Here is a 26,875-nt window from a genome sequence, read left to right on the forward strand (position 1 = left end):
AAGTGAGAAATATGCACATCCCACTTGAGGAGGGAGTCAAAGTAGACACCTAGGAATTTATGTTGATCTACAAACATGAAATCATTATTTATAAACTGAATGGAACTAATGTTAGAAGAGTTGGTCTTCAATGCATATTAAATATTAATTATTACACAAACTAAGCAACAATTAATGCTTTTAATCGAAAGTAATGGCATTTATGATACACTTTATCAAATCAACTGCATTTCAATCGTATTCCTCCCGGGTGCAAATACTCTATTGTATGACGGTGGTCACCAACCACAAAGAAGGATAATATTTAGCTCTTTCGAGACGGCGGAGTTTTCGCTTAGCAAGATTGCTGTACCGAGCCCCAAGAGACTCTTCTTTCTCGTGGTGCATTTTTGGAGGGCATTCGTTAAGAAGGGTCTCACTGAACCTTTTTCAACCCCTCCCCGCAGGGACTCGGCATTATCTCGGACTCCGAGAGTAGTTGTGCTCCCTCCTTTCCGGGTTTACGACCATACCTGCGGCATTGGTTCGCGGTCAACTTATGTATTGCTTATATGTATTTAGCTAATGGATAATTGTTGTTTGCACGTAAATTGTAGACTTTGAATTGAATTCCTCATTTTTTTCTGAGCATTGTCAAATTTTAAACGAAGTTCTAAGGTCAATATTAACGCATTTAATGCAGCAACAATTTCCATGTTGATGTTTATACAGAACTCGAGATATTTATCGTAGAATTTCGTTTAACAATTGTAAACGCTGCTCAAAAGACATATAATTCAATTCTTAGTTTTTTTATGAGAAATGAACAAATATTTATTTCGAAAACTGACTGGATAAACAATTGTACGACCGCTGACCCTTACCGCTAAGAGGGGTTATACCTGCTCCCGGATTCCGAGGGTAAATCCTAAACCCCGCAGGGTTGGGCCCCGAGACAAAGACGACGTGAACCCGTGACCGTCCTAAAAGGGGGAGAGCTAGAAAATTTAAATATATGGCTTTCGTTATCCTGGCCAGGAAAATCTCACACATAAATATACGCCCGTCGTCTCCCGGGTCAGGAAACGTCCACACGTATATATATATATATATATATATATGTGTATAGTAGGGATAATATTTAGAGATCTAGAAAAAAATCAAACATTTGACAGATACAATTGATCAGTTACATAACAACCTCGTCATGAAGTCTTAGATTAAGCTTCATCTGCTTTTCCCTCTTCATCCTCATCAAACTCGCCCTCCTCCTCAGCTGTTGCTTCCTGATACTGCTGATACTCAGACACAAGTTCATTCATATTCGATTCCGCCTCTGTAAATTCCATCTCATCCATACCTTCCCCAGTATACCAATGAAGAAAAGCCTTTCGTAGAAGCATAGCAGTGAATTGCTCAGATATTCGCTTGAATAGTTCTTGAATAGCTGTAGAATTTCCAATAAAGGTGGCTGACATTTTTAGGCCACGAAGAGGTGTATCACATACAGCTGTTTTGACATTACAGTCAAACCTCTTTACATCGTAATGGAGGGGACCAAAATTTGGACAATTTGATGCATGGAGGTTCACTATAGAGAGGTTTCAGTGATATGCACCATTTTTTCATATCCTTCGGAAATGAAAGGCACTACTGTCATTTAAACCATTATATTTATGTGTTTAAACAAACATTCATGCATCAGTGAACATATATTTATTATTTAATAATTACTGAAAGCGAGCGCTATCGCATGATTTTTACCGTGATTCGAGAGAAAACGATGTGATCTCTCTTAATTCAACTTAAAATGATTAGGATAGTTGGATACCTTTTTTCTTATTTACTGTTAGGTATGCTCTCATATGGAACATAATGGCCACAACTAATTATTAGCAGGAAAATAACCGCATATTAAAGGTGTATAAGAAAAAAAGAGCATGAAACATTTATCGCTGAAAATGTCATTCCATGTACGTAATCGCAGCTGCATTAATGGTCTTTAGTATTCTTGGTACAATTTGCAGAGGTAGTTAGGCCGTCTTGGGGGTGTCTCCTTGGTATGATAAGTGGAGGTTTTACGAGATAAAGAGGTTCACTACAAAGAGGTTTGCCTATACATTTACATGTAAATCTGACGGGGGTGTTATGATGTATGGAGGTTTTATGATGTAAAGAGGTTCACTACATAGAGGTTTTACTGTATTTGGAATCCATTCCACGAAATAACTACTATTTTTGTTTTGAACATTTAACATTTGTTTACCAACCTCTTTCATTGACATTCGTCCCCTAAAGGCAGCAGCCACAGTCAGATATCGACCATGACGAGGATCACATGCTACCATCATGTTTTTTGCATCAAACATTTGCTGAGTTAGCTCAGGAACGCTGAGAGCACGATACTGTTGCGACCCACATGATGTAAGGGGAGCAAAACCTGGCATAAAAAAGTGAAGACGTGGGAATGGAACCATATTTACAGCAAGTTTCCGCAGATCAGCATTCAGTTGACCTGGAAATCTTTAGAATCTTTAGATTTAGTGTTTTTTTGTCATGAAACTGCTCCCTTCAGTAGCCCTTTCACTACTAATGGCGAAAATATGCGGCAGGACGTTTCTTAACCCGGAAGACAAAAGCCTCAAATTTTCATCAGTGATACAGTAGAACTTCTTTAGTACGTTTGTTAAGGGACTGCAATAAATGAATGTGCTATCCAGGGAAACATGCTAATGAGGAAAGTAAATGGTAGAAACAGGAATAAAATCAACTGATTTGGGCGTTACTTGGTGGAACAATGAAATGTTCATGGCGAAACAAAACCTAGTAAGACTATTCCACAAACTTTTTATTATCAGCTGTCAACTAGTAGTAGTAGTAGTATTATTTTGTTTTTGGGTGCCTCGACAACTAAGGTCATTTGCACCACCGACAGTCTATAAAAACAAAATTTTTAAAGGATACATTTAAAAAATTTAAACATTCATAAAAATTTTGAAAAGGAAGGGGTAGTCAGATGTCAAAAAGGTTGGAATTTAAACACTATTAATTAATTAATTAATAGTGTTTAAATTCCACAGGGTATAGTCCACAAATTTCCACAGGGAAGAATGATGCCTCGGTAGCTTAACTGGCTAAAGCACTCGGCCGGAAATCGAGGGATCCGGGTTCGAATCCCGGTCAAGGCGAATGATTTTTTCTCTGTGGATTTTTCGCACTATTAATTAGCCCGGTCTCTATTAAAAACTTAATGACTCGGCTGATACTATCAGGGTCGTCTCCTAGGATGTGTCCTGGGTCTCCCCCGATGTTCAGCCGATGGCGTACAGAACGGTATTTCTCACACTGTCGCTGTCAACTAGTTTTGACGTTTATAGCGTCATTTTCAAGACTAACAGAGCTGTTAGCTAATAATTAGCTGTTAATGTTAGCTGTTAGCTAAAACTAATGGCTGTTAGTCTTGATAATGATGGTATAAATGTCGAAACTCGTTGACGGCTAATAATAAAAAGTTTGTGGAATAGTACTGTGTTTTGTTTCACCATGAACAGAAATAGGGGTTATTGCAATCGGTGGAAAAGTCGTCATAACTACAATTACTGTCTGAAGTTCTTGTAAGATCGCCTTCCTGAACTCTTTTTAACATTTAAAATCAAAAAAATTAGTGCTAAACTGCCGAAAAATAACCATGTGAATGAAAATCACAATGTTTTCATAGATTTACCAGAGACAATTATGTGAAAACGTCGTCAATTTCCCTTGATTTGTCGTATATGTTTTAATAGGACAAGTTTAGCTAGGTCATTTCTTCTTTCTCAAAGAATACTCATACTAACTAAGTTCCACTGTATTTCTACGCAGGCGAATGAATGCCGAAAATACACCCATTCCTCGTATAGCACAAGGGAGATGTTCCTTGGGGTCTTTGCGCTGTACGAATTTGCGTTATACGAAAGGGTTTTAACATCGGGAAGATAGGGATGCATTCCTTGGGGTCTTTGCACTGTACGAATTTGCGTTATACGAGAGGGTTGTAACATCAGGAATACAGTGAGTCCTGGTTTAACGTCACCTACCGTTCCTGAAAAATGTGACGATAATCGAAATGACGTTAATCGAAGCATAATATCCCATAAAAACAATGTAAAAATTGAATATCGGTTCCTAGACCTCACAATTCCTATGCGAAAAAATTTTAGCGTATCATATCTGGGGCATTTTTTACAATGGGAATGCCAAACTATGGCATAAATACGAGTTCCTGACTTCATCGACGACAATAGCAGCAGTGACGTAAATCCTTCTCCATTTTTGTATCTTCCCGCATTTGCTTTTCGGCTTCGCTATAGTGCGGTCGAATGAATGCTACCAGACGCTACAGACCGGGGATCCAGTGCTCCGGTCCATAGGCCCTACCCTCGCTACGAGAATTTCTTTTCGGACCGGTCAGGAGCGAAATCAAAATGGCGCAAATGAGCGAGGGTGGGCAAACTGGGATTATGAAATCGAAGAGATGGTTTTAATTGCGAATTGAGGCGGGCGGGCGTCGCCTGGGCATCATCATCGCTGAAACATCGTCGCAGTAACAGGAACCAAAATTATTGTGAACATTTTTTTCTTGGACATTGTCGTGGTAATGTCTCTGATGCTAAAATTTGCCAAAACCGTAATCGCAAACAACAATATACACACCGTTTTACACTTTGAATAGACTGACCGTATTACCGCCCACGAAACCAACGCCTGTAACTTCGCCTTTTTTCTCGCGCGAAATTTAAAATACGTGACGTTATCGCGAAGCGAAGGGGCGATAAACGAATCACGGTCGTAAAATTTTTGTGACGTTATCGCGAAATGACGTTAAACGGGGTGACGTAGAACGAGGACTCACTGTATAGGGATGCATTCCTGGTAGCATAGGTGTTGGGTATTGAATTTCCTTTAAACCATATATATTCCTATTAATAGCCTTAGAAAACTTTATTCAGATAAACTTTCAAAGTTTAAAATATCTTTAAAGATAGTAGGCATGCATTCAAATACTTTTATTCATGTAAAAAAAATTCGTACGTGCTTTTGAGATACCCTCCTGTCGTGCGGGTGTGCTAACATCTGCTATCTCAGGGGTTCGAAATGCATTGTCAGCAGTTTAGCTAGATCATTTCTTCTTTCTCAGAGAATACTCGTACTAACTAAGTTCCACTATGTTTCTACGCAGGCGAATGAATGCCGAAAATATACGTTTCCTTGCTCTCCCCCTGTTATGATGCCGCAGGTTAGCAAAGTCGTAGTTTCGGGACCCAAAAAAAGCGGAACGTAGGCCTTACCCTCAAAATCTAGGAGCAGATCCCTCGACTCAATTGTTCATTCAGTCTCTTTTCAAAATAAATATTTGTTCGTTTCTCAAAAGACATGTACCTACTAAGAATTGAATTCTTTGTCTTTTGAGCAGCGTTGACAGTTTTTAAACGAAATTCTACGATGAATATTACAGTGAGTCCTCGTTTAACGTCACTTACCGTTCCTGAAAAATGTGACGATAAACGAAATGACGTTAATCGAAGCACAATATCCCATAAGAAACAATGTAAAAAGTGAATATCGGCTCCTAGACCTCACAATTCCTACACGAAAAAATTTTAGCGTATCATATTTGGGCCATTTCTTACGATGGGAATGCCAAACTATGGCATAAACACGAGTCCCTGTCTTCATTGACGGCAATACCAGCAGCGACGTACATCCTTCTCCATTTTTGTATCTTCCCGCGTTTGTTTTTTCGGCTTCGCTATGGTGGTCACGGTGGTCACCTGGGCATCATCATCGCTGAAACATCGTCGCAGTTACAGGAACCAAGATTATTGAGAACACGGCGAAAAAGTGACGACAAATACTCCGAGTTCTACCCGGAAAAATTCCTAGAAATCACTTCAGGTTCCAGAAAACCGTTATGTAAAGTAAAATTTGCTTAAACTTTACTTGACATTTACGCACTTAACATTTGCGCACCTACCTAAGAATTTATTTTGCAGAAAATTTGCTATAAACGTAATCGAAATTGACAATAAACACACCGTTTTACACTTCGTTTAGACTGACTGTATTACCGCCCACAAAACGAACAACCTGCAACGCCCGCCGCTTCGCATTTTTTCTCGCGCGAAATTTAAAAAACCTGACCAGACCTGACGTTATCGCGAAGCAAAGGCGCGATAAACGAATGACGGTCTCAAAATTTTCGTGACGTTATCGCGAAATGACGTTAAACGGGGTGACGTAGAACGAGGACTCACTGTAATTTATGTCTTGATTTCAGTATAAACATCAACATGGAAGTTGTTCAGGGTTCCCCCTCAACCGTGAAAACCTTAAAACCGTGAATAAGCCGTGAATTTCATCTGCCGTGAAAAAACCTGGAAATAGCCGTGAATTTCGTCATAAAACCTTAAAAATCTCTCGAGCTTATTGAAAAAGAACTACAATTGACAGATCAGAAGAAAAAAATGATATTTCAATCATTTTTCAAGGCCGAGCCACATAGAGACACATTTATCTCCACACGTATATTCGAAGGGCAATTATTGGTGCCTTGTTGCCATGACAACACTTTGATCTTGAGCCTGTGATTGGAAGACCGGCAAACAGTGTTCATTAACCCTGGCGAAAAATCAGACACTTCTTTACTTCCCTACCTCACTGCTCCCTCCATTTTGCCACTCACAACCTTAAGCTTCACCTAAATTTTGATATCGATAGGTGAAGTAATGAGAAATAGCACTTTATTTGCTACGTTTGAATTCACGGCGCCTGTCGCGGTTGATAAATTTTTAGTTAACATGCGTGTGGTGGCGTTAACTGTGATGCCGCATCCTGCAAATAGGTTAGTTTCCTTCATCAAAGAAAACGAAAGGCATTGATTGCGATTCCTTGCCCACCATTAGTGTATTCATAATATGCAAATTATTTGGTTTTAGAAATACCGGTTTAGACGAATGGCAATGGTCAATTTTATCCTCTTTTGAAAAAGGCCAGATTGGCACCCGTGCGATGCCACTCTATGTGACATCACAGGGACCTAGTTTCTATATGAGTAGATAGGAGTTTTACATCGTCTGAGATTACCAATGCATGCATGAGACACAGAGCTCAGGGAATTATCTCTTAATAATCACCTCACTTGCGGCAGCGGGAACCAGAAATGTGTCACACGGACTTTTCCCATCATTCCTACTTAGCCATCGTGTTTTCGCGCACTTGAAAACCTTAGAAATCTCTCAAACCTATTTGTAGAGCTACAATTGGCAGATTAAAAGAAAAATCTATCTTTCGATCATGTTTCAAAGCGGAGTCACGTGCAGATATAGTCCACACATTTATCTACACCCGTGTATTCAAAGTGCAATTATTAATTGGTCCATGTACCAAGACAGCACATTGACCTTAAGCCTGCGATTGGAAGACATTAACCCTGACAAAAAAATCAGGCACTTCTTCACTTCCCTTCTCTCTCCATTTTCCCACTCACGCCCTTTTAGCCGGACCTGAATTTTGCTAACGATAGGTGACGTCATAAGAGATAGCACTGTCATACTGCGTTAGCATTCAAGGCATCTGTTGCGTTTGTTACATTTTTAGTTAGCGTGCGGCCGATGATTGTTACGTGATCAGTATTTCTGCCTAAAATGGCCTATCAACGGACCGTGAATTTGATGACATTTAGACCGTGAAAACCTGGAAAAAACCGTGAATTTTATAATGTAGTTAGAGTGGGAACCCTGTTGTTGTTGTATTAAATTTGTTAATACAGATGGTAGGGATTCGTTCAAAATTTCACAGTTGTCAGAATAAAATGAGTTATTCAATTCAAATTCGTGGATCTCTATATTTTCCGGGTTTTCGCCGCGTTTCGTTATCAGAAGTGACGAGTTTCGCCAGATTTCTACCTGGCATCTTCAGGTCGAAGACACCTGGTAACATTAACCTTTTCCCTACCGTACACGTATATATACGTGTGGGTGTTTCCTGACCCGGGAGACCACAGGCGTATATGTACGTGTGAGATTTTCCCGGTCAAGAAAACGAAACCCGTATATATACGTTTTCGAGCTCACCCCATTTCAGGACGGTCGTGGGTTTAGGTCGCCTTTGTCTCGGGACCCAACGCTTCAGGGTTTAGGATTAACCCTCCGAATCCGGGAGCAGGTACCCGGACCCTTCGTCTTTTATAACCCCTCTCAGCGGTAAGGGACAGCGGTCATACAATTGTTTATAGAGTCAATTTTCGAAATAAATATTTGTTCATTTCTCAAGAAAAATAAACTAAGAATTGAATTGTTTGTCTTTTGAGCAGCGTTTAGAATCTTTAAACGAAATTCTACGATAAATATCTCGAGTTATGTATAAACATCAACATGGAAATTGTTGCTGCGTTAAATGCTTTGATAATGGCCTTAGAACTTCGTTTAAAATTTGACAATGCTCAGATAAAAATGAGGAATTATATTCTATGTCTGCAATTTACGTGCAAGCAACATTTATCCATTTGCTAAATACATATAAGCAATACATAAGTTGACCGCGAACCAATGCCGCAGTTATGGTCGTAAACCCGGAAAGGAGGGAGCACACCTACTCTCGGAGTCCGAGATAATGCGGAGTCCCACCGTGGAGGGGTCAAAAAAGGTTCCGCGAGACCCTTCTTAACGAATGCCCTCCAAAAATGCTCCGTACCACGAGAAAGAAGAGTGTCTTGGGGCTCGGTACAGCAGTCAAGCTAAGACGAAAACTCCGCGGTCTCGAAAGGGTTAATGTGTCACTTTGACCTGAAGACGCCTGGTGGAATCCTGGCGAAACTGTCATCACTTCTGACAACGAAACGTGGTGAAAACCCGTAAAATAGAGAGATCCACGAATAGGGTGGTTTCCTATAATTTTTTTATTGCCTAAATCGAAAGAGTATTACTCCTGGAGTACGTATTTCACGCTTTTAGATTTTTAAATGACGGTATCTATTTTTCGCGATTAAATGAAAAGAGAAAATTTTCAAGCGTGCGAAAACGCGACGGCTAAGTATGAAGGCCGGGAAATTTCTCCGTACGATGTACTTCTGGTCCCCGGTGCAGCCCTGTGAGGTGACGTTGAGGCTAGGCTTAGCGCTGATACGATACAGGCTGCTAGCGGGTAGCTGAGTACCCTGCTGGCTGGTAGCGCTTGGCTTAAATAAGGATTATTTATACCTTATCAAACGAAGAAAACTTTCCGACCTCAGCCAGTTTTAATAAGTGATCATTAAGACATGTTTCCCTGAACTCTGCGCCTCATGCATGCATTGGTAACCTCAGACGATGTAAAACTCCTATCTACTCGTATAGAAACTAGGTCCCTGTGACGTCACGTGGATTGGCATTGCATGGGCGCCAATCTGGCCCTTTTCAAATGAGGATAAAAATGGACCATTGCCATTCGTCTAAACCGGTATTTCTAAAACGAAATAATTTGTGTATTATGAATACACTAATGGTGGGTAAAGAATCGCAATCAATGGCTTTCGTTTTCTTTGATGAAGGAAACTACCCTATTGGGAATGCCACGAAAGACTCCGAGACAACATATTCAATTCAAAGTCTGTAATTTACGTGCAAGCAACAAGTATTCATGTAGCTTTTTTGTATAAACGAAGAATGATTCAGTGCGAACTAGTGCCACTGGTAGGGTTATAAACCCCGAAAGGAGGGAGTCTAACTACTCTCAGAGTCGGATATAATGCAGAGTCCATGATAAGGAGGGTCGAAAATGGTTGGTCCTGAGACTGTGTGATTATCCGCGAGAACTTTCTTCACGAATGTCCGACAAAAATGGGGTGCTCTCATAAAATTAAATAGGTAAATTTTTTTACATATTTTAGATAATTAAGTTAAATTTATGAACGTATGCGAAATATTTACTAAATTCTTTTGTGCCAGAAGAACGCCCAGTGACGTCAGAATGCGAGTAAGCATACTCGCTCCATGGTAATAACAAAACAGTGACGACGATAACAAATATCTACGATGATACTGATTCTTAACTTGAAGGGTGTGTGAAAACAGTTTTGAACAGTTCAATAGTTTTACGGTGCGTGTATTGCGCAATCGTTGACTCCGACGTCAAAAAGACGCATTCTGGGAACATTCTGAAGGTAGATTAATTTAGTAATTTTCGAACACTGTGGAAATCGCCATAGATAATGAAAAAGTAATAAGCGCTATTTGTCAAGACTGTGCTGTATCTTCCAGCATGCATACATTCTTTAAAACTGTCAATTACTCAGGATAAATATTTCACATGACTGATGATGAAATTCACATATAAAAATAAATTGTACAGAGAGATACATAGGTTTTTCTAAAACTGGGACAAATAGTCTACTCTCTAATGGCACCACGTACATCTATTGTTTACTGGACTCTGACGTCACGATCAGCCAACGTTTGGCGATGGATCGTTTGGAGAGCAAGATTCAAAGACAATTTTCAAATTGGAATTTTTCGAATAATAAGCAGGGTAGAGAAGAACTGCTTTCACTGTAATTTTCAGCACGAAGGATATTTTTTTTATCGCATAATCATCCATTTTCAGTGGAATTCCCCATTCTCTGTTCAGAGGGGATGGAAGAGTCTCTTGGGGCTCGGTACAGCAGTCATGCTAAGATGAGAACTTCTCCGTCTCGAAAGACCTAGTGACGGATTCTAGAGACGGCCTAGAGCTGCCATGACGGATTCGACCAATAAACATGCGATTTCACTCTTAAGGGAAATGTAAAATTAAAGTTAATAGGAATTTTAGGTAACTAAGTTAGGTAATAACTTACATTCCAGCCGGCGAGAGTTGTCCGATGGCACTTTAAAAGGAGTGGCGGAGAACATGGTTTGCAACCAATCGCTGTGCCCCAAATGCACCTCACACCTTTGCCTAGTCATACAATGCTGTCACGTGCATATCCTGTGCGAATTCGTAATTAGCCTGCTGGACATGTAAACACTCATAATTTGCAGAATTGTGTGCAACACACGTTGCACAGTAACTACAGATTCAGTCTTTGAAAACTATAAAATACAAAACGCTTTCTGTTCACTAGTTGCCATCTTTGCTACTACCGCTATCTAGTGGATCGTGGCGGAAACATTTCACACACATGTGCATTGTTGCTATAAAACAAAACTGTTTGAGTTGCTCTTTCATTTGACACATAATTTATAACTGTAAGTGTAATGTAATAAATATTATAAAGATTTATAACCCCGATATTCATTTATAAACACCCTGTATTTTATTTGATGATGATATTTGATGATTTAGACCTGAAGATGTAACCATCCGAATGTCCGAATATCCGGTGATGTTCCGAAACGCGGGTCGTGCCCATATTAATATAATAGTGAACTCTACAAAGCTTTATTCCTTTGTTTCCAATTTCTGATAATTTTATTTCTGTAAATGTAAAAATATTTTGTCAATATTAACCAGTTTAACCTCAATAATAAAAAAATGCTTATGGATGTGAAGGAAAGTAGCTTGGTATTGTTTTTTTCCTAGTTGTTACATTTTATGAAAATATACTCCGCTTTTCTCGCCAATAACCCAGGAAGAAGGACAGCACCAACAAAAAAAACCTGCAAGTAAAAATGTTTTAATTTTGGCACTGATTATGTACTATGGTGTGTATACCGTAAGTTGGCGCACGGGCCCACGAAGTACCTGAGCCACAAATAGAGGAGGGGAAGAAAGGACCGACAAACAAACTTTATGGGACCGACACAGGTAGCTGGCGGGTCCATTCGCCCGTCCTTTTCCTCCCCCTGACAAGGGCAACTACCACCTCCAATAGAGCTACATATTTCCTTCTTTAACTTTCGCACAATATCTAAATCTAAATAGCATATTTGTAAATTGGGTCATTCCATGTCAGTTCATCCAGGCATGACACCCACCGACTCGGATTTTGATAATACTTGGCAATTTTCATCCTTCCATGTAGGAATGAAACAGTGTAAAATATTTCTTGGCTATCTCTAATAGTTTTTTTTTCACGACCATTTGAAGTTTGGGTGAAACTGCAGTTTTTCAATGAATGCGGTCTCCAGAGGCACTTGTACCTCCAGAGGGAAATAATTTGTCTCAGCCATAGTTTCCATCTGATTCTCATGAAATTTTGCAGGTTTACCAGAGAAGTCATGAGGATTCCAAAAACTAATTGAAAAATATCCTAAGGGATACTGGAAATTCTCTAAACTCATGTGTTTCATAAGATTTTAGAATATTTTGCGCCAAAAACATGGTTCTATAAAACATCAAATTTTGACCTGAGGCAATATCTGAATCAAGCTAAATTATTTTTTCTAATATTCCTTAAGGTATGACCCACCACCTGTAAAAATAAAATTCATGGCTTTTTGCTTGCTTTGTTGTTAAAAAAATTTTTATGTAAAAAAAATCCCTTTTCACGACTCTGGTAGTCGGTGTTGGGTCATCCTTCAAGTGTGATGAAATGCTTGTGTTAACTGTATTGTATATATAAGCAAATATTTACAACATGAATCTAGTACATAGTAAGTTCAAAAATTAAAACATTTTTTATGTGCAGGTTGTTTTTCTCCCGATAAGAAAAATATATTTTTGAAATACAGGCATCCCCCGAGTTACGTAAGAGATGCGTTCCGGCAGACTATGCGTAAGTCGAAATTTACGTAAGTCGAATCTTTGCGTTGGCGCTTCAGAGATTGCTGTATAACAAGTTGTATCGTACAGGAATGAGCGCAACCACATACGCCACCACATCCATCGCTAGAACTGCAAATTTTCACGTTGATTGCTGACTTGGGATTTATGAGCGATTTTTCTACAGAAATTAATGAAATTTCCTTCGAGGAATGACAAAAATGGGTCACTTTGTTATTTTTAGCTCGTAAAAAACTCTATAACTATTCGATATTTTTTCTACCATTGGTTGTACGAGCGAATATCTACTTCTTCGCGCTCGCATTCGAAAATTAACGTAATCATTTGAAATACGGTTATCGCTTACGTAAGTACGGATTTACGTAAGTCGAGACATACGTAACTCGGGGGATGCCTGTAGAACATTTTAGGGAATTCATGGCACTTACCCATCATTGCTGGGGATAACTTGATTGTTGCTTTATAAAACACATCAAAATACAAACTAAACTACTTCAAAAAACATTCTTCTTAGCTTTTTACTAAAAAGCTAAGAAGAATGAAATAAAACACGAAGTGTTCCGATCATAAATAGCAAATTGGTCGAAAGTTAAACCAAAACATACAGTGTAATGCCTAAAAAATAACTTAGAAATATGCCTAAAATTAGGCTGGCAGCCACTGAAGACTCGAAAGCTGTGCGCTAAGCTTACATTAGATTGCTTGAACAATTGAGAATGTATGTCTTTAGGAGTGACACGGAGAAGATAATCTTGGAGCCCCACTATATTTCCAGGGCCGACAGAAGAGATAAATTAAGAGATATATTTTGCCGATCGGATAGATATGCTAATTCCTTTTTCCCTACAACCATGAAGGAATTTTTATCCATTTCTCTCAATCACCCCCGAAAACAGCGGAATGTGGCCTTTACATCAGGAGTTTAAACAATCAATAGCATACGATCACCTCACACATGTCCTGTAAGGGGCAACCTATCCAGGCAGGACTCAAACCCGCGACCTTCGGTATGGTAGGGGAGGACTAATCCCCACCACCACCAAGGCCGGCAGTTGACTTTAATAAATGCCAGTCGTGATTTCGTCGGAGCATTCCCATTTTATATGCAAATGGCTGGTATCCTAACACCCCCTGCCACACGCCTTTTTGGCGGATTGTGGGGTAATATATAGATATAGATGAACTGTGATGCCGCATCCTGCAAATAGGGTAGTTTCCTTCATCAAAGAAAACGAAAGGCATTGATTGCGATTCCTTGCCCACCATTAGTGTATTCATAACATGCAAATTATTTGGTTTTAAAAATACCGGTTTAGACGAATGGCAATGGTCAATTTTATCCTCTTTTGAAAAAGGCCAGATTGGCACCCATGCGATGCCACTCCACGTGACGTCACAGGGACCTAGTTTCTATATGAGTAGATAGGAGTTTTACATCGTCTGAGATTACCAATGCATGCATGAGACACAGAGCTCAGGGAATTATCTCTTAATAATCACACATTAAAAATACCTTAATTCGGAAAGTTTCCTTCGTTTGATAGGGGAATAATAATCCTTATTTAAGCCAAGCGCTACCTGCTAGCAGGGTACTCAGCTACCTTTCGGCAGCCGGCGTTGTATCAGCACTCACGCCTCGCCCCAAGGTCATCTCAGTTGCGGCAGCAGGAACCAGAAATGTGTCACACAGACTTTTCCCATCATTCCTACTTAGCCATCGTGTTTTCGCGCACTTGAAAATTTTCACTTTTCATTTAATCGCGAAAAATAGATATCGTCATTTAAAAATCTAAAGGCGATGAATACGTATTCCTGGAGTAATAATCTTTCTATTTAGGCAATAAAAAAATAATAGGAAACCACCCTATTGGGGCTGTCCCTTGCCTGCCCTTCCAACATTGTTTTTATCGGGCCATCAATCCTCATTGTGTGGCCAACTAAGATGTCCCTTCTTCTGCTTAAGGTTTTTAGAAGGCTTCTCTTTTCTTCCACTCTCCTTAGCACTTCTTGATTACTTACATGGTCAATCCATTTTCTATTCAAGGGCGTACCCAGGAGCATAACTAGGGGTTGGGGGGGGCGAGCCATGGTCTAGGGGGAGGCAAGCCATGGGATTTGCGAGATTATTTTTATTATAGTCGATGGGAAGGTGATCCCACAGGTACAAAATACCAAATTTCTGGGCTTCATTTCCAATTCTCAAATTTGTTGGGATGAGCACATCAATTCTCTAGCTTGTAAGTTAAGCTCAGCCTGCTACTAAATCAGATCCATCAGACCAACAGTTTCCGTTGAAGTCCTTCGTGGACTATACTATGGAGAATTTTATTCCCAGGTTGCTTACAGCATAATTTTTTGGGGTTCATCCTCTAGGGCCTTGCCCATTTTCAGAATCCAGAAAAGAGCCATTCGGCTTATGTCTTTTTCCAAACATAACGCCCCCTGCCGTCCCCTGTTCAAGAAACTGGACATATTACCACTGCCATGTGTATATATTTTTCATTTACTTGTGTATACAAAAAGAAATCTATCCCATTATGTTAAGAACTGTGATGTTCACCATCATTCTCCCAGACAAATTGATCAGCTGCATGTTTCATATGTGCGCACCAAGAATACTGGTGCTGGTCCAAACTGTATGGGCCTCCAATTCTATAATAAAATGCCAGTTGAACTTAAGGCACCATGAAGTGTAACTGCTTTTAAGACCAACCTCCTAAAATATCTGAAACTAAAAATGTATTATTCTATAGATGAGTTTTTAGACAAAGTTTGACATATCTCGCATCATTGTATATTTGTATTTATTGTATATATGCGCTTAAGGCGCCGTGTGAATGAATGAAGTAGTGTGTCGGCCATATTGGCTTATTTCACTTGGGCTCTGCGTGCCCCGAAACGCATGTTCCTGTCTCTTTCCTGCTATCGTGTGAGTGTGTACCTTTCCTTTCATCCTTGTGTCCTCGTCCATTCCTTCCCCTGGTGAGTGGTGAGCTGCCCCAGTGCCATCTATTGGTTACTCTCGTGGGCCACAGCAAAGGGAGTTTTCTGAGTATAAACCCCTGCCGAAATCATGGTAAATCTAAGCGTCCTGGTAGCGCAACTGGTATAGCACCTGGCCGGCAACCAGGAGGTTCTGGGTTCGAGTCCCAGTCAGGCCGCATTTTTACCCTCTGATTTCTGGCTTTTTTCCACCTACCACAGCACCGTTGTCCTCGTCCTTTTTCTATTCCATGTTCCTATCCCTTTCTTTCCTTACCTGTGAATTTATTTGTATGTTTGCGCTTAAGGTGCCGTGTGAATGAATGAAGTACTATATATATATTCTTTAACCTGACATGTCCTATATCAGTGTAACCCTTGCACTACTAGATCTCTGGACAAATAAAACATTATCATTATTTCCTTTAAAAAATAGTGGTTATTATTATTGTTGTTTATTTGTCCAAAGACCATGTACAAGAAAATACAGCGATATAGGACACGTCAAGGTATAGAGATAATACATGAATAAAGCCATAGAATGATTTTAGACAGCATCACTGTTGGTATACATAGTTACAGTAATGTTAATTATTTGTATAAATATTCATTTATTGAATAAAATAAATTCGCCTGAAGGAAATTGCGAACCTTTTTTTTAAATGCTCACACTGTTGGAGAGTTTTTAATTTGAGTGGGCAATTTGTTGTATAGTTTGATGCCCATTTCCTTTGGGCCATAGCTATAGATGCTCTGGTCCTTACACTACCTTGATGTAGATGCTTGGAAATTCGAGTCTCGTGCCCGTGAAAGTCAGAATTTATTATGAAGTTGGAGAGATTTTGTCGCATATGTATAACCGAATACATGATGTACACACAAGGAAATGGAAGCATGTTTAGTTGTGTAAAGATAGGTCTGGATGAGGAACAATATGGTTTTTTTAAGATAATCCTAAGCAGCCTTTTTTGAATTTTAAAAATCTTTGATGTGTGGGTTGAAGAGCCCCAGAGTATTATACTAAATGTCTTATGTGAGAGGAACAAACCATAATACAACATTAATAGGACATCCAGACTTGCAGAACTGCGTAGGGTTCTCACAAGGTAACACACCGAGCTGAGTTTATTCGTGAGGGAATCAATGTGATTTTCCCAAGAGAGGTTGGCAGTGATATGAATGCCAAGAAATTTTGTTGTATCTTAGTCACATATCTTATACTAATAAACATCATTTTTCGTGGGTTTAAAGAAAATTTGTTGAATACTTTCGTCTCAATTCAGTACTGATTTGTGGATCCTCTTGCGTAATACTCATGACCAAGTCGGTTGGTATCTTTTTTACTCTATCCTTCGAGTTATGCCTTTTCGTGGTTCTTTTGTGTCAAGTGGTATGCATACCCTGTAGGATGTCAAACCGCAGAATAGGGTGGTTTCCTATTATTTTTTTATTGCCAAAATCGAAAGATTATTACTCCTGGAGTACGTATTTCACGCTTTTAGATTTTTAAATGACGATATCTATTTTTCGCGATTAAATGAAAAGTGAAAATTTTCAAGCACGCGAAAACGCGATGGGTAAGTATGAATGCCGGGAAATCTCTCCGTGTGACGTATTTCTGGTTCCCGCTGCCGCCCTGTGAGGTGACCTTGAGACGAGGCTTAGCGCTGATGCGACGCAGGCTGCTAGGGGGTAGCTGAGTACCCTGCTGGCTGGTAGCGCTTGGCTTAAATAAGGATTATTAATACCTTATCAAACGAGAAAAACTTTCCGACCATAGCCAGTTTTAATAAGTGATTATTAAGACGTGTTTCCCTGAGCTCTGCGCCTCATGCATGCATTGGTAATCTCAGACGATGTATAACTCCTATCTACTCGTATAGAAACTAGGTCCCTGTGACGTCACGTGGAGTGACATCGCATGGGCGCCAATCTGGCCCTTTTCAAATGAGGATAAAAATGGACCATTGCCATTCGTCTAAACCGGTATTTCTAAAACGAAATAATTTGTATATTATAAATACAGTAATGGTGGGTAACAAATCGCAATCAATGCCTTTCGGTTTCTTTGATGAAGGAAACTACCCTATTGATTAAATTAAGTTGAATTGAATTGAGTTAAAAATATTTTTCACAGCCTCGGGCGACACCGAATGAATGTCTTTTACTTAGAAGGGGAGACCACGAACCTTGCTCCGCCTTTTTCAATGCCGTATTTTTTATGGCCTTCGAAATGGTGAACACATCCCTGAACTAGTAGTGGTTCCGTTGAATGGGCCTTAGTTTGGCTGTAATTAATTAATTTTCATGCGGTACTTTTCACAAGGTGGTTATAGTTCCATTTTTATATATAGTTTATTACTCCTGGAGTACGTATTTCACGCATTTAGATTTTTAAATGACGATATCTATTTTTCGCGATTAAATGAAAAGTGAAAATTTTCAAGCGCGTGAAAACGCGATGGCTAAGCAGGAATGATGGGAAAAGTCCGTGTGACACATTTCTGGTTCCCGCTGCCGCAAGTGAGGTGACCTTGGGGTGAGGCGTGAGTGCTGATACGACGCCGGCTGCCAAAAGGTAGCTGAGTACCCTGCTAGCAGGTAGCACTTGGCTTAAATAAGGATTATTATTACCCTATCCAATGAAGGAAACTTTCCGAATTTAGGTATTTTTAATGAGACCATGAGTTTTTCTTCATTTAGCTTTTTTATATTAATAACGTAAGTTACATTAGAGAAGCAATTCTTTGTTCATTAAACTCTAGTTTGTATTCAGATATTTTGTCATTTGCAAGATTTATACTATTGTTATTATCATTTATTCAGCTTTTATGCACACTAGCTAACGAGCTATTTTTAATACACTTTTGAATTAATGTGTAACAGCCGTATAGTGTTACTATCATTAAAAGACACATTTAACAACAATTCCATATTGTGTCATAATTATCAAGAACATGAAAAAACAATCTATTTACATCACCTAAGATAAAAGTTGATTTCTCAAGAATGGTTATGCAAAATTTGGTACTTTAAAAAACAATGTAAAGCTGAATGTCTGGGTTAATGGCACTTACCCCATGTACCGCATAATGTGGAAATATATTGCATATGAGCCAAGGGACGCACTTGCCCCATGCACGGGGTAAGTGCGATCCCTCTACAAGATTGTGAGAAAAAATTTATAAAAATTACCACTTTACAGAGAGAGGATTCTTTATCTAATTATCTTTTTCAGTGATACACATATATACTATACATTGAATCTCTTGTTTTTAGCAAGCCTAGAAAATTTTCCTAAGCTATTTAAAATTCATATATGTTATTTTGGGGTCGCCTTTACCCCACCTTACCTTAATACAAAATATTAGAATAAAGTGGATCGCATTGCACTCATAACCGCGCCGCGGACATTTTTGAAAACCAATTAAAATGCGACCGAAGTGCAACAGGAATCAGGATTTTATGGAATGGAATTGGAACTCCATTATGCAGTTCCCTTGCTTTTACTCCATTCGATTTACATACTTTACTTTGATAAATACTCGTACAAAATTACTCCAATACATTCATAAGTTGATCTCTAATAAACAGACGGAAGCTACATTGGTTATACCACAAATATTACAAAAGAGGTAACACAGGACATTAGGGCCCCTATACATGTTGTCAACCGGAATTTCCATTCATGATGATGTGATTTATCAAATTCGTTGTTCTTCCATTGTATTCCTTGCATTTGCAAACACCATACTGTAAAATTGAATCTGTAAGATTGGATGAAATTGAAAAAAAGTGGATTTCTTTGCTGTCATCATGGGGCCGTGGACATTCTATAGCAGGGGTGTCAAATACATTCACCTTGGCGGGCCACATTAGCCAACTCATACAGCTCGAGGGCCGCATATGTATTTCAGGACCAATAACAGGAGAATTATATAAAATACTACCGCAAGTATATTATAATTATTATTATTTAAAAGGGCAGCTGAAAGAGAAGAAAGAGTTTATTTACTTTAATCCCTGGTACTAATACTCCCGGGGATCGGGTTGGTGTGGTGGCTAGAGTGTTGGCTTCCCACCCGGCGGGCTCGGGTTCAAATCCCGGCAGTGGCAGAGAATTTTCAGAGACTGCCCGATCCCTGCTTGAATGTTGTGTGGAGGACATTTCAAGCGGAACACTCCGTCCGTTGGATGGGACGTTAAGCCGTGGTCCCCTTGGCGCCTTTCGTTAAGAGCAGGCTAACGCCGACGCCGGGTTTCTCTCCACCCTTCCTTCCATATACCCTTCCCTCATGGCGCAGATGACCTCGGCTGTCGGTCGCCTCCTCAAAATACCATACCATACTAATACTCCCAGATACTAGACACCTCTTTGCCTGTACAAGTGCATGAAGAAATGCATGTGGGTAGTATGGATGAAGTGCCAGTAAGTTTTGATCTTCCAACTGCAAGAGCTGGAAATCTTAAAGGAGCAAAGGAAGTATTGATTGCGAGTGAAGAAGTCATGGTGCCGCGGGCACAGATTGTAAGGGAGCGGGCCGCGTGTCTGACACCCAGTATTCAAGCTATTAATGCTGATGTATTTGGTATTAATGCTGATGGACAATTTGATGAGGGTTTCACGGGAAAATTAAGCATAATTAGGGGTGTCAATTGAAATTTCCATTCATGATGATGTGATTTATCAAATTCGTTGCTCCTCCATGCTATTCCTCGCATTTGCAAACACCATACTGTAAAATTGAATACAGGCGGTCCTCGACTTTCGTACACTCGACTTTCGTACAATTCGCACTTTCGTACGTTCAAAATTGACACCTTTTACTTGACTTCCGTTCGCTAAATTCGGACTTTCAGACGTTGGTTTGTAATTTTTTTTTAAATTCCCGCGATGTTTATTGCGCATCCCAACATTCAATTGTTTCAAATGGCAGTATATGCGAACAATACGAACGTATATAATAAAGGGAATTTGACTCTAATTTAGGTGATTTATTTGGGATAGAAACTGCCTGCTATAGGCTCCTTAATCAAGAGAAGAAGAAAGCCTTCATTGAAGATATTTTTCGAATAAAGTTGACGAGACATCATCAAATGGCTTTCAATAAAACTAGTAAGATCTTCTTTCTAATTGTGTTTTTTCGTTTGAGTGCTGTTTGATTCATATAAACCTTCAGCAACGATATTGCACGAAATATCACCCGAATTCCGTTTGTCTTTTGTCTTTTTTGAATAACATGCGAAATACACGCGATCAGGAATATGTCACCTGCCAAATGTCGAATTTTGGTGCAAAAATTAAAAGGTATCCAGAGTGCGGGTTCAACAACTACATTTTATTATGCTTCTTGATATGTCTTTTTATTTATAGTGGACGTAATAAGTGGAATGTCAAACTAAACGCCGAGAGGAAGTTTCACTCGATGGCCTACGGAGTTCTTGTTTTTTTAAACTTTTATTTGCATTTTCTGCGTATTTTCGAAAGAAATTAGATGATTTGAGGAGTTTTATTAACATATTATTAAAATTAAGTCAATTGAAATGAATTCGGTGAAAGAAAAGGTTTTAGTACGTTATTTCCGCTCTTTGGGAACGTAACCCCTAATTAGTATGGAAGTCAATGGTTCGACTTTCGTACATTCGACTTTCGTACACGTTTTCGGGAACGCATTGTGTACGAAAGTCGGGGACCACCTGTATCTAAGATAGGATGAAATTGAGAAAAAGTGGATTTCTTTGCTGTCATCACGGGGCCGTGGACATTCTATGGGATGGAATTGGGACTCCTTTGAGTTTTCTCCTCCTCTCTCTCTCTCTCCCTCCCTCTCTCGATACTACCCCATCAGCAATAACTTCCGAGAGTGTCTGGGATCTCTCAAAAGCTCACCCACAAACGCAAAGTCAACAGATACTAACCCTTCGCCCCACAGACGTGGTCACTGTAGTGCAGGGGCCCTCCCTTGTCCTTTCAGAATGGTGGAGTTCTCTCCTTAGCATCACTGCTTAGCACACTGCCAACGTTTCGGTTTATTTATGTTCAATGCTTTAAATGAAAAAATGATTTTTCAATATTGATACATAAATAAAAGGTTACAAGCAATATTTTTTTACAACAATATAATAAATAGAAAAGGGAAAACACAAGAATTTTGGCATACCTTATTTTTGCACAGGGTTGTATATTGATAGTAACTACTAGTGATGAGCGGAACTGTGATTTTCCGATCACTTCGATACCTGTGACTGCTACTCATCAGTAACGGTGATTCTTAACTGTGATTGCGATCACCGAGGTGAATCACTCTTAGAAGAAGGCGGTGATTTGTGGCACTGCTATTCCTGCTACTTTGTCCAATTCCAAGGAATGAGCTCTCCTCAAAAGGAAAGAATAAAATTATAGAAAATTGTAAAATTAGGCAAAATATTTTTTTGAGGGAATAGTTCTAATTCCGAGTTTATATTACAATAATTAAGTAAATTTGATGTGGTAATAGAATTGATAAGGGGCAATCATTTTTTATACGTATTTATAATCAAACCATCATAATTCAAAGCTTTAGCTGTGTATTTCGCACAGAATGTCTTATTTATCACAAAAGATGAATAAGACATCCTTATATTACTATTGGTAGCATCATGGTAACTATCGAAGCTAACTTCACCGTATTCACAGTCGCGGTGATTTCGAGTATTTGGTGATTTAGTCACCGGCAGTGATCGGCTACTTCTCTTCAATCACAGGTGGCGATATATCGCATATCACAGACAGCAGCCAGAGCTATCTTCACCGAATCCAGTGATTGAATCACCGATCACAGTGATTGCGAATATTGAATCACCGACAGTGACTGCTACTTTTCAGTAACGGTGATTCAATCACAGTTAGCGATATATCGCTCATCACTAGTAACTACAGTCTGGCCGCCGAGGGTTGTCCGTTGACAGCTAGAAGGGGTAGGGGGCAAGGTTGCCAGGTAAGAAAGGGAAACGCCCTAGTCACATGTAAACAAAAGGGGTTCCGTGAAGAAAGTAGCCAGTAGGGACGACGAGCGTGAAGGATCCAATGGAAGAATCCTTTGTTCATGTGATTCGAAGAAAGGGCTTCTTTTGGTGGCTCAGGCTTGTTTAAGTGCTTCGCACAGTATCTTCGCACAGCACAGCTTCCGAAGACCTGACATAAATGCACATGAATTGGAAACAGCAAGGAACACAAACCAAAATCAACGCTAAGAATTTAGATCCCAATAACGGGCACGTAACAGAAAATCACGAAAAGCAAAATTGAACATTAGAAATCATCAAAGCCCTTTAGCCACATGCATCAATCCCTCACTCACACACACACACACACACTGGTTTGAATTTTTAAGCACACTTGATGGAGAGATGTGGACTCCTGAAAGTTCGTAGGCCAAAAAAAGCTTTTTAGTGGCGAGCTCTTCTCTCTAGCATTTCCCTCACGGAGGGCAGCAGCAGCGTCGCACACTAGCAGACGCTTCATTCCGGTGGCACATACACCTGCGCGCGCCTCCTCGCCGGCGGGAATCCAAACTGGGCGCTCTGGTTAGTCTGCGCCATGCGTTAGCCTGACCTTTTCTCTTGCGGTGGTCAGCCGTCAGAAGAAGAAGGCGGGTATCGCCCAGACCACGGCCAGGGGTGACCAGTCCCTCTGCCGCGGACCCGTGGATCGCCGATGTCCTGAGTGCTCACAAACCTCAAATACATGCACACAACTTTATAAAAAAAACAAAACACACTTGATTATTGACATACGTGGCTATCGGATTTGAGTTTATTCCTCCCAATTACAGAGGCAATGAACTTAGATAAAAAAATACGAAATCTAAAGAAAATAATTTGTGGCTGAGATAACAAAAGAAAATAATTTGTTTTTTTTTTTCTTTGGAGCAAAATAGATATATTTTTACATATATATATATATATAATATATATATATATATATATATATATATATATACACAATGTTTTGGAAAATATGATATGCACGTGGCACGTAATATAAATAGTTCAAGTTAATAACGATAAACACAGAGACACAAAAAAGAAACACTCACATTGAAAAAATAAACTCGTCGAAGCTATCGAAGCACTTCAGGCTTCTTCGTCAGCTGAAGTATGAATGGCGAGGAAAGGAGAGGGTTGGAAGAGGGAGAAGAGGGGTAAGGGGAGAGGTGTATGGGGAGGGGGAGTTAGGAATAGGGGTTAGGATGAGACGTTCAGACCTGGAAGGCTATTGGCTTGAAAGTGCCAAATGCAAGCCAATTCGAGGGTGTGGAGGTTGAGGGCGGAGTCGGTGGGAGGGAGGGAGGCAATAATGGATACTTTGTAGCATTGATTGAAAATGGAATCATGTGACAGACAATGTGTAGGAACTGGTAGAGAGGAGTGGGGGGAAGATGGACAACAGGAGGCGCGATGATTGTTAATTCTGAGATTGAGAGGGGTAGTACATTGGCCAATATAGAAAGCAGGGCAGAAATTACAGTGAAGAAGGTAAATGATGTTGGTGGAAGTACAAGTAGTGGAGGGGAAAATCGGTAGGAATTTAAGGTAGGAATCGGTAGGAATCTATATATATATATATATATATATATTCACACATTCCAAAATAATAACAGAGTGCATTAGTATTTACAAAAAAAAACTTAACATTCCTCTAATTGCTTGTAATAAGTTATAGCAAATTAAGTAATAATGGACTATGTAAGAGCCGATATATCGGCCTGCCGCACTTTTTGCCAAAGCAGCAAAAGCCCATATATCGACCTGCAAAAGCCCACACAATTAATGATCTCAGATCTCAACACATCCTCTCAGAAAAATTTAACAAGAAAGATATTTAATTGCTGCTTACAAAGTCGATTGTGCTCACCATGCCAAGTTTTATGAGGATGAAACTTTGAAAAAAATCATTCAACGCTCTGAAGTTGCTCCTCTGATTGTTATTGTGATTGTTCGAGTGTTAATTGGTGTGATTACTTCATTTCCACAGGTGGACCTGAGTAACGTGAAGTTGGAGCAGCCTGACGTCGAGATTGGACAGGAACTCTATCCCCAGGTCAGTAGACAAGGTTCCCACTCAACCGTGAAAACCATAAAACAGTGAATAAGCCGTAAATTTCGTGTACCGTGAAAAAACCTGGAAAAAGCCGTGAATTTCATCTTAACATGTTGCGTACGGATGGCGAGAATTCTCGTCATTTTTTTCCCAAACGTTCCGGACGGATGACGAAGATTCTCGTCATTTAGGCGCGTCTACCTAAACAATTTTAAAGCGTACAATACATATTCGTTAGTACGTTTTCAGTTGTTGCTCGTTGTTCATAATGAATTGATGCATCATAATGTTTGATTAGGTTAAGTTATATTCTAAACATTAACTTTTTAACCATATATAAACCAAAGGCATTACGCCCTAATAGGCACATATTTCCAATCTCGGCATTCCTTGGAATTTAAATACCCCGGTACGCATCGTGTTAAAGCCTTAAGAAGCTCTCAATCTTGATTTAACGATCATAGAGCTATGATTGACATCATCATCACTGGTCAACAATCCTAGGATTGGTTTGACGCAGCTCTCCACTCAGTTCTCCTATCGGCTAATCTTTTCACTCCTACGTATTTCTTCTCTTTCACATCTCTCTTCACTTGTTCCATATATTTTGTCCGAGGTCTTCCTTTTCCATTCTTGCCTTCCACTTGTCCTTCGACGATTGTCTTCATCAGGCCGTCATGTCTCAAGATGTGGCCTATAAGGTTGTTCCGTCTTCTTATTAAGGTTTTTTCATGAGGCTTCTCTTCTCTCCTACTCTTCTTAGCACTTCCTCGTTACTAACTCGGTCAATCCATTTGATTTTCATCATTCTTCTGTAGCACCACATTTCAAAGGCCTCTATCCTTGCTTTCTCCGCTGCGGTCATTGCCCATGCCTCACTTCCGTATAGGAGCATACTCCAGATGTAGGTTCTTATGAATTGTTTCTTTACTTCCATATTTAAGTTTCCCGCTGTAAGCAGGTCTCTCTTTTGGTGGAATGCTCTCTTCGCCTGGGCTATTCTGCTGATAATTTCTTTCTTGCTTCTCCCGTCACTAGTTATCTTGCTTCCCAAATAACAGAATTCATCCACTTCTATCAGTTTTTGCCTCCCTATTTTAATGTTGGTCTTGACTTCTTCTCTTCTGCTGCATACTAAGATCTTGGTTTTCTTCGTGCTTATTTTCAGTTGATATCTACTCATTACCCTACCCATATTAACCAGAATATTTTTCAAATCCGTCTCTGTTTCTGCTATAACGGCTATGTCATCGGCAAATCTTAGCATGTTTATTTTTTCTCCATGGATATTCACTCCCAATTCCTTTTCTTTGATTTCATGAATGGCTTTCTCAATGTAAACGTTGAAAATTACGGGTGACAATGTGCAGCCTTGTCGCACTCCTTTCTTAATTCTTGCTTCTTCACAGCTGGGCCCTGATTTTATCACCGCTACTTGGTTTGAAAGAAAAGTGGATATTTCGATCATATTTCAAGGTCAGTCACGCATGGCCGCGGATTTATCTGCACACATATATTCGAAGCGCAATTATTGGACCGTGTGCCGTGATGACACATTGACCTTAAGCCTGTACCAAAGCCATAAGACTGGTAACCAAAGTGTTCATTAACACTTGCGAAGAATCAGACATTTCTTTACTTCCCTGGCACCCTGGTCCCTCCATTTTCCCACTTGCAACCTTTTAACTGGAGCTGAATTTTGCAAACGAAAGGTGATGTCATGAGAGATAGCACTTTCATTGCTGCATTTGCATTCACGGCATCTGTTGTGATCAATATTTCTGCCTAAAATGGTTTATCTACAAACGATGAATTTGAAGACATATATCCACTCTGAAAACCTGGAAAAAACAGTGAATTTTATTATGTAGTTTGAGTGGGAACCGTGGTAGATGATCCTTTGTATTCTTTTGTGTGTTGTAATCAGGGACGCCAACTTATAAAAAATATTGGGGGGCCCATATCCGAGGTCTTGCCCCCGGAAAAGGTTAAATTCAAAGTGTGTCGCAGCACCGAAACACTATCATGATTCACACCACCTGATTCAGTCAACCTGCTTCACCTTATAATTATTTGTTTTAACATATTGTTGAATTTATTTTAAAAGGTAACTAT

General features: G+C 39.6%; 1 protein-coding gene across 1 annotated transcript in view; it reads left to right on the forward strand.

Moving 5' to 3' along the window:
* The window catches only part of LOC124172916 (zinc finger protein 184-like), a 44,521-nt gene that overhangs the window by 3,012 nt on the left and 14,634 nt on the right, over positions 1-26,875 (forward strand). Inside the window, exon 3 of the mRNA XM_046552432.1 lies at positions 24,695-24,760. Coding sequence (XP_046408388.1) covers positions 24,695-24,760 — 66 coding nt within the window. The remainder of the gene's footprint in view (positions 1-24,694; positions 24,761-26,875) is intronic.

The sequence above is a fragment of the Ischnura elegans genome (assembly GCF_921293095.1).
Source record: "Ischnura elegans chromosome 13 unlocalized genomic scaffold, ioIscEleg1.1 SUPER_13_unloc_3, whole genome shotgun sequence".
NCBI lineage: Eukaryota > Metazoa > Arthropoda > Insecta > Odonata > Coenagrionidae > Ischnura > Ischnura elegans.